Below are 20425 nucleotides of genomic sequence, written 5' to 3' on the forward strand. Positions count from 1 at the left end.
TGGATAGTTTCCAATTACTGTGGGAAAAAAAAAATTTTTTTTTGTCAATTACTCAGGTGTAGTCACAAAGAAAATAGTTTCATTATTTTTGTCACACCTCTATTTTGAACCAAATGATATTAACTTCTTTAATTTGCAATCCAAAAAATTCACTTAGGTTTCAATCTGAACAACCTTTAGCTGATATCTCTACAAGCCAAATTCAACCTCAGAGACTGAAATTTTGTAATGATAGTAGATATTCTCAAAAGGTGCTACTGAATCCAAAAGCAATTCCAAAAGTAGAGTCATCAAAGAAAATTTTACTGTAGTAGTACGTTGGAACTGGTGCATAGTCTCCTAAGATGTGAATACTCATTTTTATGTTCAAGTACTGACAGTTTTGTTAAAGAATCTTATAAAAATACAATTTTTGTTTTTAAAAAAAGAGTCTCAACTTTATGATCACAACTCATACTCCCAAGAAAAAGGACCCAGCATGAAATGGTAGAGATTGATGTTTCTTTCAGCAAGTCATTGTGGGAAGTAAAACAAGTGCCACTAACCAATGGACACAAAGTTTAACAGGACACTCAAAATCAACAAATGGCAACCAGTCAGAATGTAATTGCTAAGCTTTATATCATATAATAAATTTTTTATCAAACATAAAATGTGAATATGGTTGTCACTTTCTCCTACAAATAATACACAGTGTGATTCCTATGGTAGACATGTAGCATACATACGGGTATTACAGATATAATATGATAAAATTTACATTTAACTTTCAGTAGCACTCAGGGGCTTCATACTTCATCCTTATATCAAGTGTCTGCTGAATTCCATAGACTGAAGAAGCATTTCTGATGTAATTATACCCCAGAGTAGCAGCAAGGTCAGCAAGGTATCATTATTTACCACAAAAAGATGCAGTGCTCTCAATACAATACCTAGGACATGGAGTTTTCTTATTCTCTATAAAAGAAATAAGGATTTATCTAAAAATACAAATACTTTCTCCAAAGAATCTAATATTTATTTTGATAATTCACTATTAACTCACTGCCTAGTGCCAGAAGTACCATAAATAGCATTTTTTTGAAATTCTCATAAAATTTTATTTTTGTTCTTTTAATTCATAAAACTTCCTTTAATCTCTCAAGATAATTGCAATTCTCAGAAACACTGATCTGAGAGTCTATAGAGCCAAAAGAGTTTGTTACCATATGGTTTTATTCTAATATTTTTATGTAAAAAATATCCAACGAAGTTTACAAATTCATAGCTAACAGCTCATAATGCTCTTTCCTCTACCCTGTCTCACTTTTAATTTGCTATCTAATCAAGAAGGGATCACAATGACCTGAAAAAAAACCCACAGGGTCCCGAGGGTTATTATTGCATAGAAACTGAGTCCTGCTTCCTTTCAAACCTAAAAGATTACGTAGATCTAGGCTATGGCGATGCTGACTGCATATCATGTATCAGTCTTAAAAAGGCAGAAATAGTATTTCATACGCCCCCACCCCAGCCCCGCTCTTTTAAACCTTCAGAGGCATAAATAAAATTGTCAGCTGACTGAAAAAAATTTGGGTACTCATGTTTTCTTTTTTGTCGGAATGCTAACTATTTTATTTGATCAAGTCACTTCTCTCCTTTTTGCTTCAGTTTCTTAAGGAAGAGCCAGTCCATACAACTCAATAGTTAAGGGCAGGACTGCCATCACACTGGTCTGAGTAGAGAGAATTACCCCAAAATATAAGCGGATGTTTTCTATACATGACTACTCACTGGTAGAGAGTTTGGAATTAAGAGCCTGTCAGCTGTTGCTGAATATTTTTCTGTTATAACATTTGCCAAATCTGTGATATTTTTTCAAAATAGGGAAGTTGAACTGTGATTTCTGTTCTGTTTTTCTTCAATAAGAGATAGTGTAATAAACTATTAACTAATATAATAGCAAGTATTGTGAACATAAAATACACCAGATGCACAGAGGATTCTCTAACTCAAGATTTTTAACAATAATTAAAGCACCTCTCCTAGGGCGCCTAGTGAATACCCATTAATATTTCCTCCTGTCTTCTTTTCCTTCCTTTCTTCTCTCCATGATAATTTGACATGTGTATACTTGAGAACTTCAATAAGTACAATTTGATCACTCATATAGATGACTTTTGCCCTTTAATCTTTCAAGCATTTTAATGTTTTGAAATCCTTGAATAGTTACCTTCATTTGGATTTTCTGGTATTCTATAGACTCTGTGTTCTATGATCTACATTGGGCATTTCAGAATACAGAATGCCACAGAGGCATACGGTGATACAAAAAGTTAATGTCATTGAAAGATTCTAATAGAAATAAAGTGATAAAGTTATGATCCACTAAATCTTCTAGGTAGTGAAGGTCAAAGAGTAGAGTGTCTCCACATAACTCAGACGGCTGTGTCTATCTGTGCAGTTTAGTTCTGGCTCAGATTAGTTTTACATGAGGAGAATAAAAAAAACTTCAAACTATATATATATTGTTTCTATAAAAAGTCACCAATCTTTCCTTTCTTTTAACTCAGTATATAATCTTGAAACATTATCTGTTAAATAATAAATCGGGGAATCAAAAACCTCTTTTTACTAATCCTATGGAATGCCAGATATAGAACATATCTAAATTAAGTATTGAAGAATTAAAATCAAAGTTGCAAAACTGAACTAACAGAAGGGACATTCATCATCCATTCTCTTAAAAATTCAAGAAATTAATAGTAACTTCAAAAATCTTTGGATTATGGTTTGCTATCCTATTTTATCAGTAAAAGTGCAATGTTCCCATATCCTGGAGTTAGGTTTATTATATATTGTGAAAATGGATCAAAAATCTAATAATACAGCTACCTAGGAATCTGATTTTACGTGGATGAGTCATTTTATCTAATCATGTCCCTGTATCCATGAGCAGTGAATTATTTTGGACTGTGAATTTTGATGAAGAAAAGAATTTGTGCAGGTAAAGTTTACTCAGCAATCTGATGAGTGGAGAAGATGGACTTTGGTGTGAAGGAATGGATAAGATTTAGGTTACTAATAATTTGTCAGCAAAGTAGGGATGATGGAAATGCTATGCAATTATGAAATCAATCACTTTGCCTTAGTTTTTCCTCAGTGTGTGGGTGCTTTTGTGTTAGCAGACAGCCATGTCTTGGTACTGTCAGTAATTAAGTATGATCATTTAGTGTAGAAGCCTTAAAATTAGACACATATACCCATGTGTTAACTTCAAAAATGATCACCCCAAACGTTGCCTAGCTTTCTTACTCATTATCGTGGGTTTTAAATTTGAGTAACAAAGTACTATAAAATAAAATTTGACTTTGGAATGACATCTCTCTCATCTCCCCTTCATTTTCTAGTTTAGACCAGAGACATAATTGTGTAAATGAAATCATGGAGTTAATCAAAAGATGTGTTTGTTTAAATAATTTGTTCTAAGAGAGAGCTTTTTGGATACTAATTCTACAATGTATGTTGCCCATCCCCTGATTTAGTATGATTAATATAGTTGTAGAAAAATTGTAATTTAACATTTAGTGAATCAGGTGCCTTGACATGGGGAAATAATGAGATAGTATTTTCCCTTGCTTATTGGAGATTCACAGATTTTTCATTTGCGTATTCTGTTTTTGACCACCATAGATTTTTTTTGCTCAATTTAAGAGATCTTCTGCATTAGACACTTGTTTTTTCTTGCCATATTGCCAGTTATCACCCTGGTGAGCTATCTTCAAACCTATGTCTTTCAGAATTTAAGCCATACTCTTGCCCATGTAGAACCAAGATTGTTTATATTACTTCAAATAAGGAAAGTTATAAGCAACCACGAATGGAGATTTGACCATTATTTTCCAAATTCAATTAACTTCTAAGAAAACTATGCAAAAGCAATGTAAGGTAACATTAGAGAGCACTACAATGATCCAGGTTTCCTCTCATGACTCTGTTCACCTATACACCAACAAACAAAGAGTGGCTTGTTTCCTCTGAACACAGTAGTAGCTATAGATTACTCTAGGGCTAATGCCAAGGTCATGAACTTCATACTTTGAGTTGTTTTAATTAAATTAATGATGAAGTTTAACACTGCTTTTAGTTTGGGTTTACTGAAATCTGAACGAGGTTTGAGCAGTGGTTCTCAAATTACTGTTGCTGAACTAAAAACATCAACATCACTTGGGAACTTGTTAGACACGCAATTCTCAGGCCCCAGCCCGACTTACAGAATCAGAAACTCTAGGCATAACACCTATCAGTTTGTGTTTAGCAAATCCTCTGTGTGATTCTGATGAATCCTACCATTTAAGAACCACTCCTTTGGGTATGATACTGCCTCAATTCAAACTGTTAAGCTGTAAAACAGCAGTTGGTGCCATAGTCTGAAACTTTATATCCAAAGATATTTAAAGAAAGGGTTTTTTTCTTTAAAAACGTCTCTGTGTCTGAAAGATATACAACATTAGTATATATGAATGTAGCTTTAAACAATAATTAAATGTATACTCTTTTAGGAGATAAGAGAGTTTTGAAATAATTACTGAGGTTTGGAGCAATACACTAAAAAAATATGTCAAAGTTACTCCTGGTATTTTGCAAATGGATTTGTCAAATCTTTGGTGTTTTCTAAAACATGCATAATTTTTTCCTTTTTTATCTATATAATTTTATTTAAAATTTTTATTTTACTTAAAATTGATATTCAATATTATATTAGTTTCAGGTGTACAATATAGTGGTTAGACATTTATGTAATTTACAAAATGATCCCCCAGACTAATCTAGTACCCACCTGGCACTATGTGGTTATTACAAGATTGTTGACTATATTCCTATGTTACACTTCATATTTCCATTACTATTTTTGTTACTACTTCTTAATCCTCTCTCCTTTTTCATCTGACCCTCCCAACTCCCCTCCCATCTGGCAATTACCATACCAGTTTGCTCTCCATATCAGTGGGTCTGTTTTCATTTCATTTGTTTGTTTTGTTCTTTAGATTCTACACATAACTGAAATTTATGCTATTTGTCTTTCTCTATCTGCCTTATTTCACTGAGCATTATACTCTATAGGTTCATCAGGTCATTGCAAATGGTAAGATTTCATATTTTTTATGGCTGAGTGATATTCCATTGTATATATGTACCACCACTTCTTTATTCAACTGTTTATTGTTGGGCACTTAGGTTGCTTCCATATCTTGGCTATTGTAAATAGTGCTACAATGAACATGGGGGAGCATATATTTTCTCTAATTAGTGTTTTCATTTTCTTCATATAAGTACCCAGAAGTGAAATTGCTGGGTCATATGATAGTTCAATTTTTAATTTTTGAGGAAACTCCAGACTGTTTTCCATAGTGGCTATATCAATTTGCAGTCTCTCTCAACAGTGCACAAGGGTTCCCTTCTCCACATCCTCACTGACACTTGTTGTTTTTTGATTTATTGATAATAGCCAATAGACAGATATGAGCTGATAGCTCACTGCAGTTTTAATTTGCATTTCTCTGATAATTAGTGACATTGAGCATCTTTTCATATATTTACTGGCCATCTTTATATCTTCTTTAGAGAAATGCCTTTTCAGGTCCTCTGCTCAATCTTTAATTGGATTGTTTGATTTTTTTCGTATTGAGTTGTGTGAGTTCTTTTTAAATTTTGAATTTTAGCCCTTTATCTGATATATCATTGTTGAATATCTTCTCCCATTCAATAGATTGTCTTTTCATTTTGTTGATGGTATCCTTTGCTGTGCAAAAACTTTTTAGTTTGATATAGTGTTTAATTTTTCTTTTGTTTCCCCTGCCTAAGAAGATATATCAGAAAAAATATTACTAAGAGCAATGTTAAGAGAGTATACTGACTATGTTTTCTTCTATGAGTTTTGTGGTTTGGGGTTATAATTTAAGTCTTTAATTCATTTTGAGTTTATTCTTGAATATGGTATAAAAAGGTGGTCCAGTTTCATTTATAGGCATGTATCTGTCCAATTTTCCCCAAACCATTTACTAAATAGACTTTCTCTACCCCATTGTACATTCTTGCCTAATTTGTCATAGATTAAATGACCATGTAGGCAAAGATTTATTTCTGGGCTGTCTATTCTGTTCCAGCGATCAATGTGTGTTTTAATGCCAGAACCATGTTGTTTTGATTACTATAGCCTTGTAGTATAGTTTAATATTAGGTAGCATGATACCTCCAACTTTGTTTTTCTTTCTTAAGATTGCCATGGCTATTCGGGATCTTGTCCAGGTCCATATAAACTTTAAGATTATTTATTTTAGTTCTGTGAAAAATGCCATTGGTATTTTGATAAGGATTGCATTGAATCTATAGATTGCTTTGGGTGATATGAACATTTTAACCATGTTCATTCTTCCTATCCATAAGCACAGTATATTCTTCCATTTATTATTATTTTCTTCAATTTTTTCTTTAGTAACATAATTTTCTGAGTACTGGTTTTTTACCTCCTGGGTTAAATTTATTTCTAGGTATTTTATTGTTTTTGTTGTAATTGTAAATAAAATGGTTTTCTTATTTTCTCTTTCTGATAGTTTATTATTGAAACATAGAAATGCAACTGATTTCTGAATATTAATTTTGTATCCTGCTACTTTATTGAATACAGTTTATCAGTTATTTATCAGTTCTAAAACTTTTGTTTTGTGGAATCTTTAAGGTTCTCTATATGTAGTATCATGCCATCTGCAAATAATGACTGTTTTACTTCTTTTGTTACAATTTGGATAACTTTATTTCTCTTTCTTCTCTAACTGTTGTGGCTAGGAATTCCAATACTATATTGAATAAAAGCGGTGAAAGTGGACATCATTGTCTTGTTCTTTATCTTAAGGGAAATGATTTTAGCTTTTTCCATTATAACGTTAGCTGTGGGTTTGTCATGACCTTTATTATATGAGATATGTTCCATCTATTTTCACTTTGCTGGGAGTTTTTATTATAAATGGATAGTGGATTTTGTCTAACACTTTTTCTGCATACGTTGATGTGATCATATGATTTTTATCTTTCAATTTATTAACGTGATGATCACATTAGCAGATATTGACCCAACCATGCATCCCAGGAATAAATCCCACTTGATCATGGAGTACAAGCTTTTTAATATATTGCTGAATTTGGTTTGCTAGTATTTTGTTGTGGATTTTTGCATCAATATTCATAAGAGATAGTGGCCTATAGTTTTTTTTTTATTGTAATATCTTTGTCTGGTTTTGGAATTAAGGTAATGATGGTCTATTAAAAGGAATTATGGAGCCTTCTCTCTTCTTGAAATTTTTGGAATAGTTTGAGAAGGATAGGTATTAATTTTTCTTTGAATATTTGGTAAAATTCACCTGTGAAACCATCTGGTCCAGGACTTTTGTTTTTTGAGAGATTTTGATTACTGATTTGATTCCATTAGTAGTAATCAGTCAGTTCAGATTTTCTGTTTCTTCTTGACTCAGTCTTGGAAGATTGTATGTTGCTAGGAATGTATCCATCTCTTCCAGATTATCTACTTTGTTGGCATACACTTGCTTATAATATTTTCTTATAATCTTTGTTTTTCTATGAAGTCAGTTGTTACTTCTCCATCATTTCTGATTTTAATTTTTGGAGTCCATTCTCTTTTTTCCTAATGATCGTAGTTAAAAGTTTATCAATTTTGTTTGCCTTTTCAAAGCATTAGCTCTTCATTTCATTGATCTTTTGTATATTTTTTAGACTTTATTAAATTTATTACCTCTCCGTATTTATTATTTTCTCCCTTCTACTCACTTTGGGCTTTGTTTACTGTTCTTTCTCTGGTTTCTTTAGATGTAATATTAAATTGTTCATTTAAGAATTTCTTATTGCTCGAGGTAGGCCTCTATTGCTATGAATTTCGCTCTTAAGGCTGCTTTCGCTGTGTCCCATAAATTTTGAGTCATTGCATTTTCATTTTCATTTGTCTCAAGGTACCTTTTGATTTTTTCTTTGATCTCATTGTTAACCCATTCATTGTTTAGTAGTATGTTATTTAGCCTCCATGTGTTTGTGTATTTTTCAGTTTTTTTTCTTGTAATTGAATTCTAGTTTCAAACCGTTGTCATCAGAGAAGATGCTTGGAAAATTTTCCTTGTGCACTTGAGAAGAACGTATAGTCTGCTTCTTTGGGGTACAATGCTCTAAAAGTATCAGTTAAATCCATCTGATCTAATGTGTCATCAAAGCCACTGTTTTCTTGTTCATTTTCTGTCTGAAAGTTCTGTCCATTGGTGTCAATGGGTTGTTAAAGTCCCATACTATGATTGTATTACTGTAGATCTCTCCCTTTATGTCAGTCAATATTTGTTTTATATATTTAGGTCTCCTATTTGGGGTGTATAAATGTTTACTAGGGTTATATCCTTTTGTTGGATTGATCCCTTTGTCATTATGTAATGTTCTTCCTCTGCCTTATTATAACAATTGTTCTAAAGTCTATTTTGTCTGATATAAGTATTGTTACCCCAGTTTTTTTTTTCCCCATGCTCAACCACCACAGGTAGGAGTGGGGTCAGATCATTTTGTGTCTCTGCTCCTCCTACCAGTCGCAATGTGGCCTCTTCTTTATATCTTTAGTTATAGGGGTTATGTTCAGCTAGTTTTCAGATGGTGCTCCAGGTTGATTGTTCTATAATTTAGTTTTAATTTTAATATGTTCATTGGAGAAGGCAGTGTTTCCCTACTCTGCCATCTTCACATATATAATGTTTTATTGAGGCAGTAAATAATTCTTATACCTAATAGGTGATTAATTGAATCAGATTTCAGATTTTACTTTTTGACCTTAACCCAATCCACTCTATCAGGTGATATGAAATCTATAAAGCTCACATTGCTGTATAATTTGTCTATCACATAGGATTCAGTGACACAAACTATATTATTTGTTTTTGCTTACTTTAGCTCTATGTATAAATTATACTTCTGGATTTTATATGATTGAAAATGAATGCGATAAAACCCAAAGCCTAGACTGATATGTAGAGATTGCTTAGAAGCATTGACCAAGGTATCTCCTGATTGTTTTTATTTGAAGCATAACACAAATCTAATGATGATCACACTTGCTAATGAGTAAGTGACAAACTAAAGAAGTGTCTTCAGGAATCTAAGAGTAAGTTAATTAAAGGTCGAATCCAGAGGAAGTCACTATAGCTGTCAAAATTTATTTTCTCCAGCTTACAGTAGTGAAACATCAGGAATAAAAAGAAAATACATGCATAAACGTGAATAAGAAAAGAATTCAGTTTCTTAGATTTTCACACAGTGACCTATCTGCTTAGAACACATTAACTATTAACAATCAACTTATTTTAGCAAATATGTATCAGGTACCTGTAATGCAGTGAGTTCCGTAGAACTTTCAGTACAACATAGATCACAATAGATGACTGCACTGACCATCATCTAGGTAGTAATACTTTCCTGTAAGTCAATAACTATTTAAAGCATTTTACGAAAATGAAGAAATATTAGATGATTGAGGTGAAACGTGCTTTAGAATCACATCTACCACAAACATGTCATACTCTTTTCTTCCTAAGGCAAAAAAAAAAGTTAATGTTCCTTCATTTAAAAAGTAGAATAAAAAATTCCATTGGCACTCTCAGTTGCCATGGTAACAAAATGGCAAGTGGCCTTCATGTTCTTTCACTATGTATCAATAATAAGCTAACCATTTGGGGGCAAATTCATTTTCTTCAGACATATCTTTTGAAGAGAAGTACTGTATGCTTTTATTAACTCATGAAGAAAGTGTTATTCATGCACTTCCTAATTTAGCAATTATTAAATGTTTTTTTTTTAATAAATGAAATGATAAGAGATAAAGCAAAAACTCAATTTAGTAACGTTTCTTCCATTTCTGTTCTATTTAGTTTTTGTTTGGAAGACTGGTCCAGAAGACATAATAAAGATTGAAATATATAAACCATAATTTGGGTAATAAAATTTATTGAACTTTTCTAAACACCGCTTTGGAAAGTCCCAACCAAATACAGAACAATAAAAGAAAGCGATCTTCAACTTTAGCTATATAATGAATCATCTATATTTCCTCTTTTATTCTCCCTAGCTTCCACCCTATTCCTAATGCTATTTGATTACCTGTTATTACTCTCAAGTCTTACTTCACTGTCATCTCTCTATTCATAATCTTTTGAATTGGGAAAGTAACTATAATTATTTCAACATAAAACGGAGGTAAGTAACTACTTCAGGAAATTTGGCTGAACTATTTCTCCAGTCTAGATATTACCTTTGGTGACATATTACTGTTATGTAACACTTCATTACATTTCAGATTATTTTCTTAATTTTAGAATTGTATTTCTTTCCAAAGGGGTGTTCGTAGATCACCAATAACTTTCTCCTTCAGCCAATTACTTTTTCTTTCTAGTGCTAATTGACTTAACACAAAATAATATATTTTCTTCCTGGACACATAGATCTCAAATCATGTTTTCTGGCTTTTGTTCTTAAAGATTCTGTGCCTGTAGATAAAATGAAACAACCTAATAATCAGGTTGTGTGAGCATTTTCACACTTTTCATATAATTCAGCAAACGTTGAAAACTTCTTGCAACCTGGTCCATAAGCTCTCCTAGTCATAAGTATCTGTCTAACAAAATACAAAAGGACCCTAAAAAGTATAAACCATTGTTTCCCATATTTTAGTATGTAATCAAAAGAAATGTATTTATATCTCAACTTATATTTCTTTATAATTTACCCTTTATATCATATAAATCAACTTTATATTTCTTTGGGCATAAGAAATTTATCTTTCAAGAATTGTTAACCTAAATTAATTCATTTAATACTTTCATTAGAATGGATTACAAAAATAAGATACCATCAACAATATTTGTTAGAATTGTATTATTTTTAGTAGTACTATCAATATTGCTAAAGAAGAATGAAGCAGTGAAAGATAAAGCCACAGTGTTCATGCTTTTACTTTTCATAATATCATTTCATATATGTATTATTTACCTCATTTCATGATAAAGAAAACTGGTGATCAACTAAATGATGTTTTAATCCAGGACCACATATCTAAAATGTTAAAACAAAAGAGAATATGGATATCTTGAATTTTAATTCTAAGAACCTTTCTGCTATACCACACTTCTACTTTCTTCCTTCAAAAATGAGAGGATATGTGTGTGTGTGTGAGTGTGTGTGTGTGTGTGTGTGTGTGTGTGTCTCTGTGTGTCTGTGTGTCTGTGTGTGTGCACGTACACTGGTCATCAGAACCCACCATGCACTATCATAATTATTGGTTCTATGAAAATATCCATGGAAGTTCAAAAATGCCTTCATTTTGCACCAATGTGTAAGCCAATTGACCAAAGCTAGAACAAGCAATATATAAAATAAGTGATGTTTCTCTTTAGAACTTTAGCAGTTCTTTAAAATATAAACAGGCACTTTGTAGAGCTCTTGTTGCTTCTCAGAAGTCTCTAGCCAAACTGTCATTCACCCCTGGGAATCCTGCAGCACACAAATGTTGTAGAATTCTGCCTCCCTTCAGGTCTTTTGCAGTCTCTCTTCTCTTCATCTAAGTTAACAGTTAATAACCTAAGTACTTGACTCACTAAATAGTCCATAGGTGCTAATGATTTTATTTATGGCCATTTAATAAGATTTAACTCTTTGCAGCATACTTTATAATTTACTTTGTAATTGTTTTTTAGTTTATTCTGTTTCTCCTTCTTAGAATATATGCTCCATGAGAGAAAGGATCTTATTCTATATTATCCAAAGATATATCTCAAGTCTCTTGAATAGTGCTTGGCACATAATAAGTGTTCAATATGGTGGCAAGAATTCATGGGGAGAAAAAAACTATTCATAATGTCGTTTATGTTCTTCCAGACAACAATCATTTTCAAATGTTTAATATGTTCCAGACATTGTCTTTACTACCATATATGGATTATCTCATTTGTTTGTCAAATCAACCATTTAAAGATTCTACTAGTATTATTTCCATTTTATGAATTTGAAAACTAGAGTTTATAGAGGTGAAGGACCATACACAATGTAATGCTAATAGTAAATAGCAGAGCTCCAACAAGCTCAAGTTGTTTGATTCCATGGCTCACATTCTTATCTACTATAGCATACATTTTAAAGATTGCTTATGTTTTGTCTAAACCAAAGAGTAACTCTAATGGTGGATAATTTAAGTGAAAAGAAAAGGAGGGTGATACATGGCAGTCAAGAAAGAAAGAGATTTCTTAAGCAGAAAATTCTTATTTATGTCCTCTCACATGTTTCATTAAGACTAGTTTATCTACAACCCATGTACAATGAGTTGTTTTTATTATCAATAATAGAATATGAGCTTTTTCTAACTATTTTTAACTCTCAGTATATTTTTCTCCTTACCTTTTTCAGCCAAGTCTCTTCATTAGAGATTGGGTAGATAAGCCCAAGAGGGTAGATAAGAGGGTATGTGATCAGCCTCCTGCTTTACCAGGGCTAATCAGAGCTAAACTAAGAGGGGCAGGTAGGCACACCAGTGACATAACCATTGCTTGGTCAAAGAGGACAGTATGTCGAGCAGAAATAGTGAAGAAAGGAAGAACAATATTGTGATATTAAAGGACATAGAATTTGCCAAATATTTGGAGATGGAATAAAAGAGTTAGGGGGATCTCGAACATGATTCTGAAGGAATGTTTCAAAGCATGCATGACTAGAAGAATGGTGGTGATATTTAAATATATATAAATATAAATATAAATATAAATATAAATATATATATATATATATATATATATATATATATATATATATATATAACAGAGGAGCAGGATGGAGAAAATATGTTTTCATTCTATTTTCCTAAAATTCTGAGTCCAATTTGCTACTTGTGAGGGTGGAATAAAGAAATGTTCAGACACACAAAGTCTCAAAAATGTAACTCCCATGCAACCTTTGACAGAAAGTTTCTGACAGATGTACTCGGCAAAAATTAGGAAATAGACCACAAAAAAAGACATCAGGGAGAGAGGGGATACAATACAGGGAACAGGTAAAATGAATCCTGAGGATGATGGCAAAAGGTGACCTCAAGATGACAGCTGTGTGGTAAGCCAACATAGTCTAGATTAGAGCAGGTCAGAATGCTCCAAGAGATATTTCTTCAATAGGATAAACATGATGAAATATTTGAATATACTTGTATATTTTGAGAGGATATTTATCCAGTGAAGAGAGAGTTAATTAATTGATTATCAGTTAATACATGGAAAATTAGAAATGAAAACATTAAATCTAGAGTGAACAAAAAGTTATGAAAGAAAGCAAAATGACTCAGTACACTATAAGTTCAGCTGGGAATAGACTTACATAGTGTTATTATTATAAACATTAAATAGTAATCTAAACACGTGTTATTTCTATTGGGAAAATGTGATTAGGAAAGAAAGAGGAAGTGATGTACAGAAGTGTGGGCAAAAAAAAAAAAGCTAAATCCTCATTTTCTTTATCAATAAATTAAAAAATAATGACTAAAGTAAAAAACAAGATACATCATAAATTAATTAATTAAAATATGGAGATAAATCAAAAAATCAATTTAAAGAGCTAAAAGTGTTTGCCTCTGGATAAAGGAAAGGTGTGTGTAGGTGAAGGTAGTGATGATAGGCAGAGGAAAAGGTATTTGTCTTAGCAACATGGTTGGATGATTCCAACTAACGGTAATGATAATACAGATATGAGAGGCAGAAATTCAGAAACTTTAGAGAATTTAACTTCAAATTATCTCTTACTGTACCAAAAAGAGAATGAGCTAATATTCTTTGCTGAAAGTCAAAGCAGTTGAATATCAGAAAATGGTGGGATTGTGACAAAGAGGGAAGACATATAAAAGGATTGCCAAGTATCAGTTGAGTCAAATTGACATTAGATAATCTGAATTTGTAGAGTACTTCATTAGTGAAAGTTCATGGTTTTCTGCAACAACTGCAGTCTATGAATGAAATAGCCAATAGTGAACTGGAAGGCTTATTATGAATCTGGAAATGGTAAAGGTGAACTAAAAGAAAGAAGAGATTCTAGGTTGTTTCCAGTCCCTTAGTAGTTAGAGAAGCAAATGAAGCCAAATTGGAGGAACAACAGGGAAATTAAGAGAGATTGAGACTGGAGGTTATAATTAGAAAGAACAGATTGAGAAAAGAGTATGAGAGATCAATGTTAAAGATAGTAATTGCAGCATTTGAGATTGCAGCGTAGGACATCTTTGAACAACAATGAAGTAAGTAAGCCCCCAGTCCGAATAGGCAGCCGGCATCAATCATGTCAACAGCAGCAAGTGACACTGATGCAGACATTGGAAGTCTGCATCTCTTATGCATGAATTCGGTCACTTTGGCCTGAGGTAAAAGGTAGAGATGGAAAACCACTCAGTGAAACAAAGTACTGATGGTCCTCCTAAAGAGAACACAATCACAAATGCAGTCACCAAAATCTGGTATAAGCAAGTAACTCCAGTCAAGATGGTCACCCTGGAAGTTGCCCTCAAGCCAGTGGGCCCGTGCTCATGTGCTAGGCGTGTATTACTGCACTGCGAGTAGTTAATCAAAGCGTGTAGCTTCTGAAATATGCAGATAAATTAAGAAGGAAAATTGTAACTTTGTTATATGATTTTTCTTAATGATTAGAGTGTGTTCTAAATAAACAGAAAAGCAAATTGATTACCAAAAACCATGATAATGTGCTTTTAATTCACGAGGGTTAAGCACATAAAAGTCAGGATATTAAAAGTTAAAGTTCTCATAGAAACATTAATTTGACAACATTATGCATACTCAGTGTGGGAGGTTTATATTTTACAGCATAAAAGCTGTAGGAAATATTACAAAATGACTCAGTTAAACAAAATAAAATAACAAATTCAAGGGAAAGTCATTATACATGATTATTTTTAAAAGATTGTTTTGCAACCCTCAAAGAAGGGTTATGAAATTTAATTTTAGAAAATAACGCCTTCAAATCTTAAAAAGTGTTTTCAATGGAAATTATATTTTACCAGAAATCAATTTCCCTAACACATTATATATTCTAATATGTGTTTATGCTTCTCATTGCAGTTCAGATTTGATCTTAATAGACCAACAGGAGAACTGACTGGCTATTTTCATGGCCTATTAATAAAGATTTTGGAGGGTGAAAATAAAATTTAAGGGTTTGAAACAGTTTTTGTTTAATATATAGTGAATATGGAGGAGATTTTAAATATGAAGAAGACTGCCAATGTGTACTATTATTTTGTTTATATATTTGCCTTCTGTATATTTCTGCATACTATTTGCATGTATGTATTATGTAAATTCCAATCTGATCATGCAAAATGTCGTATGTAGTTGGCATAGAAAAAGAAAAGAAGAAGCTTTGGGAAAGTTTAGAGAAGAAAGTGTACCAGAAACAAATCCACAGCCTTTAATATGTCCCTGTTTTAATTCTTGCCTCACCAACTGCACGACAGGTCTGGAAGCCTGAGTTTTCCAGTAGAGCTGTGCTGAGCAACAGGCTGGTGTTCCTGTGACCCTGGCCACAGAAGCTCCAGTCACTTTAGAGGTGATACAGGAAATAAGAGTGGTGGCACCACGAAGTAACCTCTGAGAGCGTGTCACCTCCCTAGTCAGTCATAATTAAAGGCAATAATTAGGGAAGGAGGGAAGAAAGGAAAGTAGGAGGGTGGGGAAAAAAGAAAGTAATTATATTATGAACATTATAATAATACTCAATTATAATTATGTAATTTTAATTATTATTTAATTATTTAATTTTAAGTATTAGTAATAATTTTGTGATCCTTTAAATCAAATATGAGTTCTTATTTGGTGCAAAATTAACAAATGAAAACAAACAGTTCCACCCCTAAAGGAGCAGATCATGAAAATATACAAATAAATTGACATTTTGCTAACATTTCTATTTTTCATTGTATTTTACATCACAGCAAAGCAGTCTACAGAACAATAGAGATCCATTCACAGAAATGAGATATGTAAATTCCTGAGCTAGTTGACTCTTGACCCAATATTCAAACCACCTCTTCAAAAAGGGCACAATAGTCTGTATTTTTCACTGAAAAACCTATGCAGCCGCATTCCATGGCAATGAACTCTTTATAAGCTAGATGAAGAAAATGCTTTGTATATTTACTTTAATCTCCAATCTCTGCTCTTTTCTGTTAACAAGCAAACAGAAGGACAAATGCAAACTTCCAAGTAGCAGGTTGTACAATCAAGTATAACTGAATATTCAAAAGTATGGCGGTATTTCTAAAGTTCAACAACAGATCACTTAGAATCTTTCTTTTGTTTTTTATTTTTCTTATTCAGGCACCACAAGGCCACATAAGGAGGGTGAGGTCCCTGGAGTGGACTATATTTTCATCACCGTTGAAGATTTTATGGAATTGGAGAAAAGTGGTGCTCTCCTTGAAAGTGGGACTTATGAAGGTAAGCACAACTCTCTACTAAATCTATTTCTTGTTTCATCACATTTTTCTTCTTCAAATGAAATCAGGTTACCAGGCTACCAACGTGTTACCGTTTTTGGTTTGAGAGCAAATCAAACCTGAACCGCTATAAATGCTAATTAACCCATTTAGTATCTCCAAACCTCAGTAGTCTTTCCTGTAAAAGGGGAATGATAGCATTGAAAAATACAAATAAGTAACATGTTGATGTGATTGCATTTATATGTTTAAGTAACATCTGCATGTATGTAGTTTATGTCTAATGAAATTATGTATTTGTGGATGTATAATGAGATTTTAAAATAATATTAAAAAAACAGAAAAAATAATAATTTTGTTTCATCTTTATATGTATTATTGTTAAGTCCAAACATGAAGCTAGTTTTACTGAATTGCAATTAATAGTGTATCATATTAAAAATGAAACTCATAACATATACATTGCTGCTTCACTCATCAAATATCTTAGGTCTACCATTAACAAATAAACTGGGTTTCTTAACAGTTTGGCCCTCTACTTCCTCTTTCATTTACTTTTGAATTATAGTTACTTCAGAATTCAGTATTTCTAACTTGTTAGAAGTATTAAAATTTCTTCTTTTACTTCTCATTTCTAAGGCAATTTAGGCTGAGATCTATGCCTGAGTTATAGCTGAGACATTTAGTTGTTTATTACCACACTTACAGGAAATAGGCAAAAATACCCAGGAAAATAAAATGGTTTTATACATGAGTCTTGTTTCTTCTTCGTATTGTCAAAAGTGAATGATAGTGAAGGTTGATTGAAAATATTTTAGAGAAACTGTGTTAGTCATATAAGCTGCCTTAAATTATATATGAAAAATAATGTATAAATCTGTATAAATCATAGAAAATAATTGTATGAAGGAAGTCAAATAAGCAAACAATAAATCTATGGGCTTTATTTAGTGGTATTCATCATATTTAGTGACATTATTTAGTAGCATTCATTAGTTTTTGTGTCTGCCTTATAATAATGTATTGTAGTTAATTTAAATATCATATTTATGTAGCAAAGCACCTGACTAACCAAACAGTAACATTCCAATATGACCTTTTCTTTGTTTTTAAAAATAAAGACTGTGTTAATTCTATAGAAGGTGAAAAAATTAAACCAAATATTTATGTTAAATTTCTAGTATTCTCATGATGAACTAGATGTCATGAAATTTAGTATCAATATTTTAAAATATAGGCTTGCTTAAATTTTAGGTTCCAGTTGAATTTTTAGAGAAATATTCTGAAACCAGTCATACATAACCAAGTTTTGTGAGCCAGAGTGGGTTGTTTGAATCTTCTTAGTTGAGGGTTTAGTTTGCTAAATTTGGTGCCTACTTATTAATCATCCCAGCATGCATAAAGCTGATTATTGAATAATAAGTCTAATTTACATATGCAACTATTGAGAATCAATACCATTGTTTACAAATATACACTGTATACTTGGGCAAATAAGAAGCTCTTTTTCCAGGCCACATAACTATCTGGTTAACCATCTAGGGTGCATTCTCAAATCTTAGGATCTTCACATTTTCCTACAGTTACAGCTGAGAAACCAGTAGAATTGGCATTCTAATAAAAATCACTGCTATTTCTTCAGGATTGATCATAACTCAGGACTAACAATGTATTATTTGTCAAAGAAACCTAGGGAATGCTTTTTCTACTGTTGGTACTTTCAAAATATAAAGAGTAACAATCAACTACACAAAGAAAAACCTGAGAGCTTTTATGTTTGTCTCACTTTCATAATATCAATATCTCATAAGATTATTTTTTTTAATAAAACCCCAGTTTTTCTGTGTTATGTGTTCTCCCTTCTGCAATGTTTGGGCCATTGCTCCCTTCCCTCCTCTGCTAGAATATTCTCATGACTTCTCAGTACTCTTTAGAACCCTCAGCCAGACTAGAAAATTTATCTTTAAATCTGTAAATCCACTAAAGAAATAAAGAAGGTATTGAGTTACTCTAATCTTCAAGATTACAGACCTGTTAACCATGTGGAGTCCCAAAACTGATATCATCCCACAAACCAGAACAGCAGAGCTACCAACGTAAGTGGAGGTAGAGAGATAGTCCTTCTTCTTCTTGCCTATAAATACAACTTGGAGCATTTCTTATCAAGGACTGAGAACTCAGTCATTTTTTATTAGCAAAAACCAAAGAAGTCCTCTATAAAATGTCTGATTAAGCTGCTCATCATTGAGAAAACTATTCTTATACTTTTTCTGTGCTTCACCCCTTAACACTCAGTTCCAGAACAGGAAACACCTACCTGCAAAGTAGTTATGAGGGAGAATATATTCTTTTAAGCATTTTCTCATATGTATACATTTCAGTTTTATTGCAAATAATTCTAATTTTAATCATAGTGAACAGATGTAGCTGAAATGGAATTTATCCTTTGATCAGAAACAAGGATTGTCCTGAACTGCAGTTCGCCCTCTTAAAAATTAACTCAAAGTCTTTGCCCCAAAAGAGCAGTTCTATTACCAGAGTCTGCAAAGAAGGCCTGACTATGCTTGAGTTACCATCTACAGTTATGCCACATGGCCCTAGGCAGAATTTTAGCAGATTTTTAAAGCCCTTTTCTGCATCAACAACCCTCGCAGTCTGAGCACCTCATTTCAGTTTTCTATACTACAGCTTCTTAGAACGTCCTTCCATATAAATGGCCCAGAGCACTTGGCTCTGAAGGACCACCAGGTGTTGGTAAAGTGACTCTTTTCCATAACTTGGATGATCTCTTTCTCACTTTTTCCTAGTCAATCAAGTTAAAAATTAAGTTAATACAGCAAGGCCCAGTGGCAAACCTGTCATAATCTCAGGTAATATGATCCTTCTTATCAGGACTGCAGGTGTAGACATCATGTGAAACACAGACCACAGAGGTTTTTGGATGAAAGAAGATATTTCCTTTGGGATTAGGGTCACATGCAGGTATAAATGAGACACCAAGAGGTAGAATTAAATGAGTAGGTCTGGTTATCTAAAGGTTTATTACTCGGAAAGTAGTGTCTGTGGGAACTGTCCTATGTGCTGAATTACAGAGGACTGTAAATCAGTGAGCCCTGTTGAACCAATTTCTTCCAGTTGTCTGGAATGTTCCATTCACGATTTTATTGACCACTCACATCAGTTGTCTGCCTCAACCTGTGTTCAGAATATTGTCATTAACTAACCCTATGTCCCCTGAATTATGCCTGACTCTTGTTTTATTTAATTAATTTACTGAGATCATCTAAAACCATGTTGCAGAGCAGTTCTCTTGTAACGTCCACTACCATGTTTTGCTGTTGTGTTTTTTAAATTGAAATGAATAAATTTTTCTATCGAAGTGGTTACTGACCCTAAAGTTAAATGTTTTCTTGAAATGGATATAAGCTCAATTGTAACATTGTCCCAACTTTTAAAAGGACCAGATCAAGACCAGCAAGTTATTTGGTCATCTGACAGAATGTAATGAAAGTATGGCACTCACCTTCACCTTAAAGCTGTGGTTTCTCTCAGTCTTGGATTCTAATACATATGGAGTTGAGCCTATTGCAAAGAGCACATCTAGTTTCTTAAACAATTTTATTACAAGGACTATGAAAGTCAAGTTTTCTCACATCTGTACATGAAAAAGTGCTGTTTTTCCTGACATAGCACATACATTTCTATAAAAAATTACTTATTAAGTACAAATAATTTTCTAGAAAAATAAGCCAAGCAAGCCTGTGATGAGAGGAGAGATACAACAAATTCTACATAAATTTATTTTATTTTGATAACTAAAATCAACATCAACTTTTTAAAAGCATGATCTTGAAACCTTTAATATTGAAATTTTGA

At 32.6% G+C, this 20425-nt stretch overlaps 1 protein-coding gene across 2 annotated transcripts in view; it reads left to right on the plus strand.

The window, feature by feature from the left end:
- MAGI2 (membrane associated guanylate kinase, WW and PDZ domain containing 2) overlaps window positions 1–20425 on the plus strand; it is a 1217785-nt gene that overhangs the window by 690475 nt on the left and 506885 nt on the right. For both annotated transcript variants that reach the window (XM_039849352.1, XM_039849353.1), the window contains exon 3: window positions 16431–16550. In XM_039849352.1, the coding sequence (XP_039705286.1) occupies window positions 16431–16550 (120 nt within the window). The remainder of the gene's footprint in view (window positions 1–16430; window positions 16551–20425) is intronic.

The sequence above is a fragment of the Pteropus medius genome, unplaced genomic scaffold (genome assembly GCF_902729225.1).
Source record: "Pteropus medius unplaced genomic scaffold, Ma_sr-lr_union100, whole genome shotgun sequence".
Taxonomy (NCBI): domain Eukaryota; kingdom Metazoa; phylum Chordata; class Mammalia; order Chiroptera; family Pteropodidae; genus Pteropus; species Pteropus medius.